The 956-nt window shown below is 43.6% G+C and overlaps 1 protein-coding gene across 5 annotated transcripts in view; it reads right to left on the reverse strand.

Moving 5' to 3' along the window:
- Positions 1-956, reverse strand: part of LOC109868031 (RILP-like protein 1) — a 22,222-nt gene extending 21,266 nt beyond the window's left edge. For 4 of the 5 annotated variants that reach the window (XM_031802762.1, XM_031802761.1, XM_031802759.1 and 1 more), the window contains exon 1: positions 362-673. In XM_031802762.1, the coding sequence (XP_031658622.1) occupies positions 362-649 (288 nt within the window). In that variant the 5' untranslated portion in view covers positions 650-673. Of the gene's footprint in view, positions 1-361 lie in introns of all 5 variants that reach the window. The other variant, XM_031802763.1, reaches the window with a different exon arrangement.

A 956-nucleotide genomic window follows, 5' to 3' on the forward strand; every position in this document is an offset into this window, starting at 1 on the left:
TCTATCCCCAAAACATCCTAAGTGATTTTCTGCGACATAGCAGCGATACAAAGAGGTAGGCCTAATTGTAACAATATCCTCAGTCAATGAAGTGTCATTCACGTCAGAGACCAATTTTATTTGGGCATATCAGTTAGATTTTCTAAATGCTTAGTACACTTTCCAAAGTTATTGTTAAAATAATCTCATTGCATTCTTTTCATGATGGCATGACAAATGAGTTGTCTTCTCTTAAACCTTTCTATGTTTGTTACCATTATTGTCATATCTTCACCAAACATTATTTGGCCTACTGTTATCAATTATGTTTGGTTACAACTTGGCATATTATTCATCTTATCATGTATAAACTAATTATGACCTTCTTATGTTTCTTCTCTTTCTCCAGCCGGTCCATCCGGTCCAGCCGTAGTTTGTCCAGTTCCAGCCTCAACTCCTCTGTCTCCGGGCTGATGCTGTTCCTACTGACCATCACCTCCAGGATCTCCAGCACCCGCACCACTTTTGGCATGAGCCTGGACAGAGCCTCGCATCCATACTGATCAATGATCCGCTCAAACTCCTGGCCCACCACCGCGGCTATGTCATACACGTCCATAACCGTTAAATCGGCCACATTCTTCTCCAACGCTGACCCAAACTCTTCCATGGCTGACTGGGTGGGTGGGTTTGTATTTTGACTGTCCCCCAGCTCTGGCAGTTTTCCGCAGTCTCTCCCTGCTTTACCGGGCTATTATATTTCCTTCGACACAACAAACTTCCTCCCCTTGGAAAAAGTATTTACTTTTGGTTGTTCTGCAGGTTCTGTGTGTATCGTGTCCACGTCAATAAGTACATATACGTATCGATTGGTGTTTTCTACTCGCGTCGGACATCTTGTCAGCGATTTTTGATCAATTTGATAAAATCACCCGCCTTCCCATTGCGGTTCTGCTGCGCTGTCGTTCTCTCCCGAT

The sequence above is a fragment of the Oncorhynchus kisutch genome, linkage group LG23, assembly GCF_002021735.2.
Source record: "Oncorhynchus kisutch isolate 150728-3 linkage group LG23, Okis_V2, whole genome shotgun sequence".
NCBI classification, from domain to species: Eukaryota; Metazoa; Chordata; class Actinopteri; order Salmoniformes; family Salmonidae; genus Oncorhynchus; species Oncorhynchus kisutch.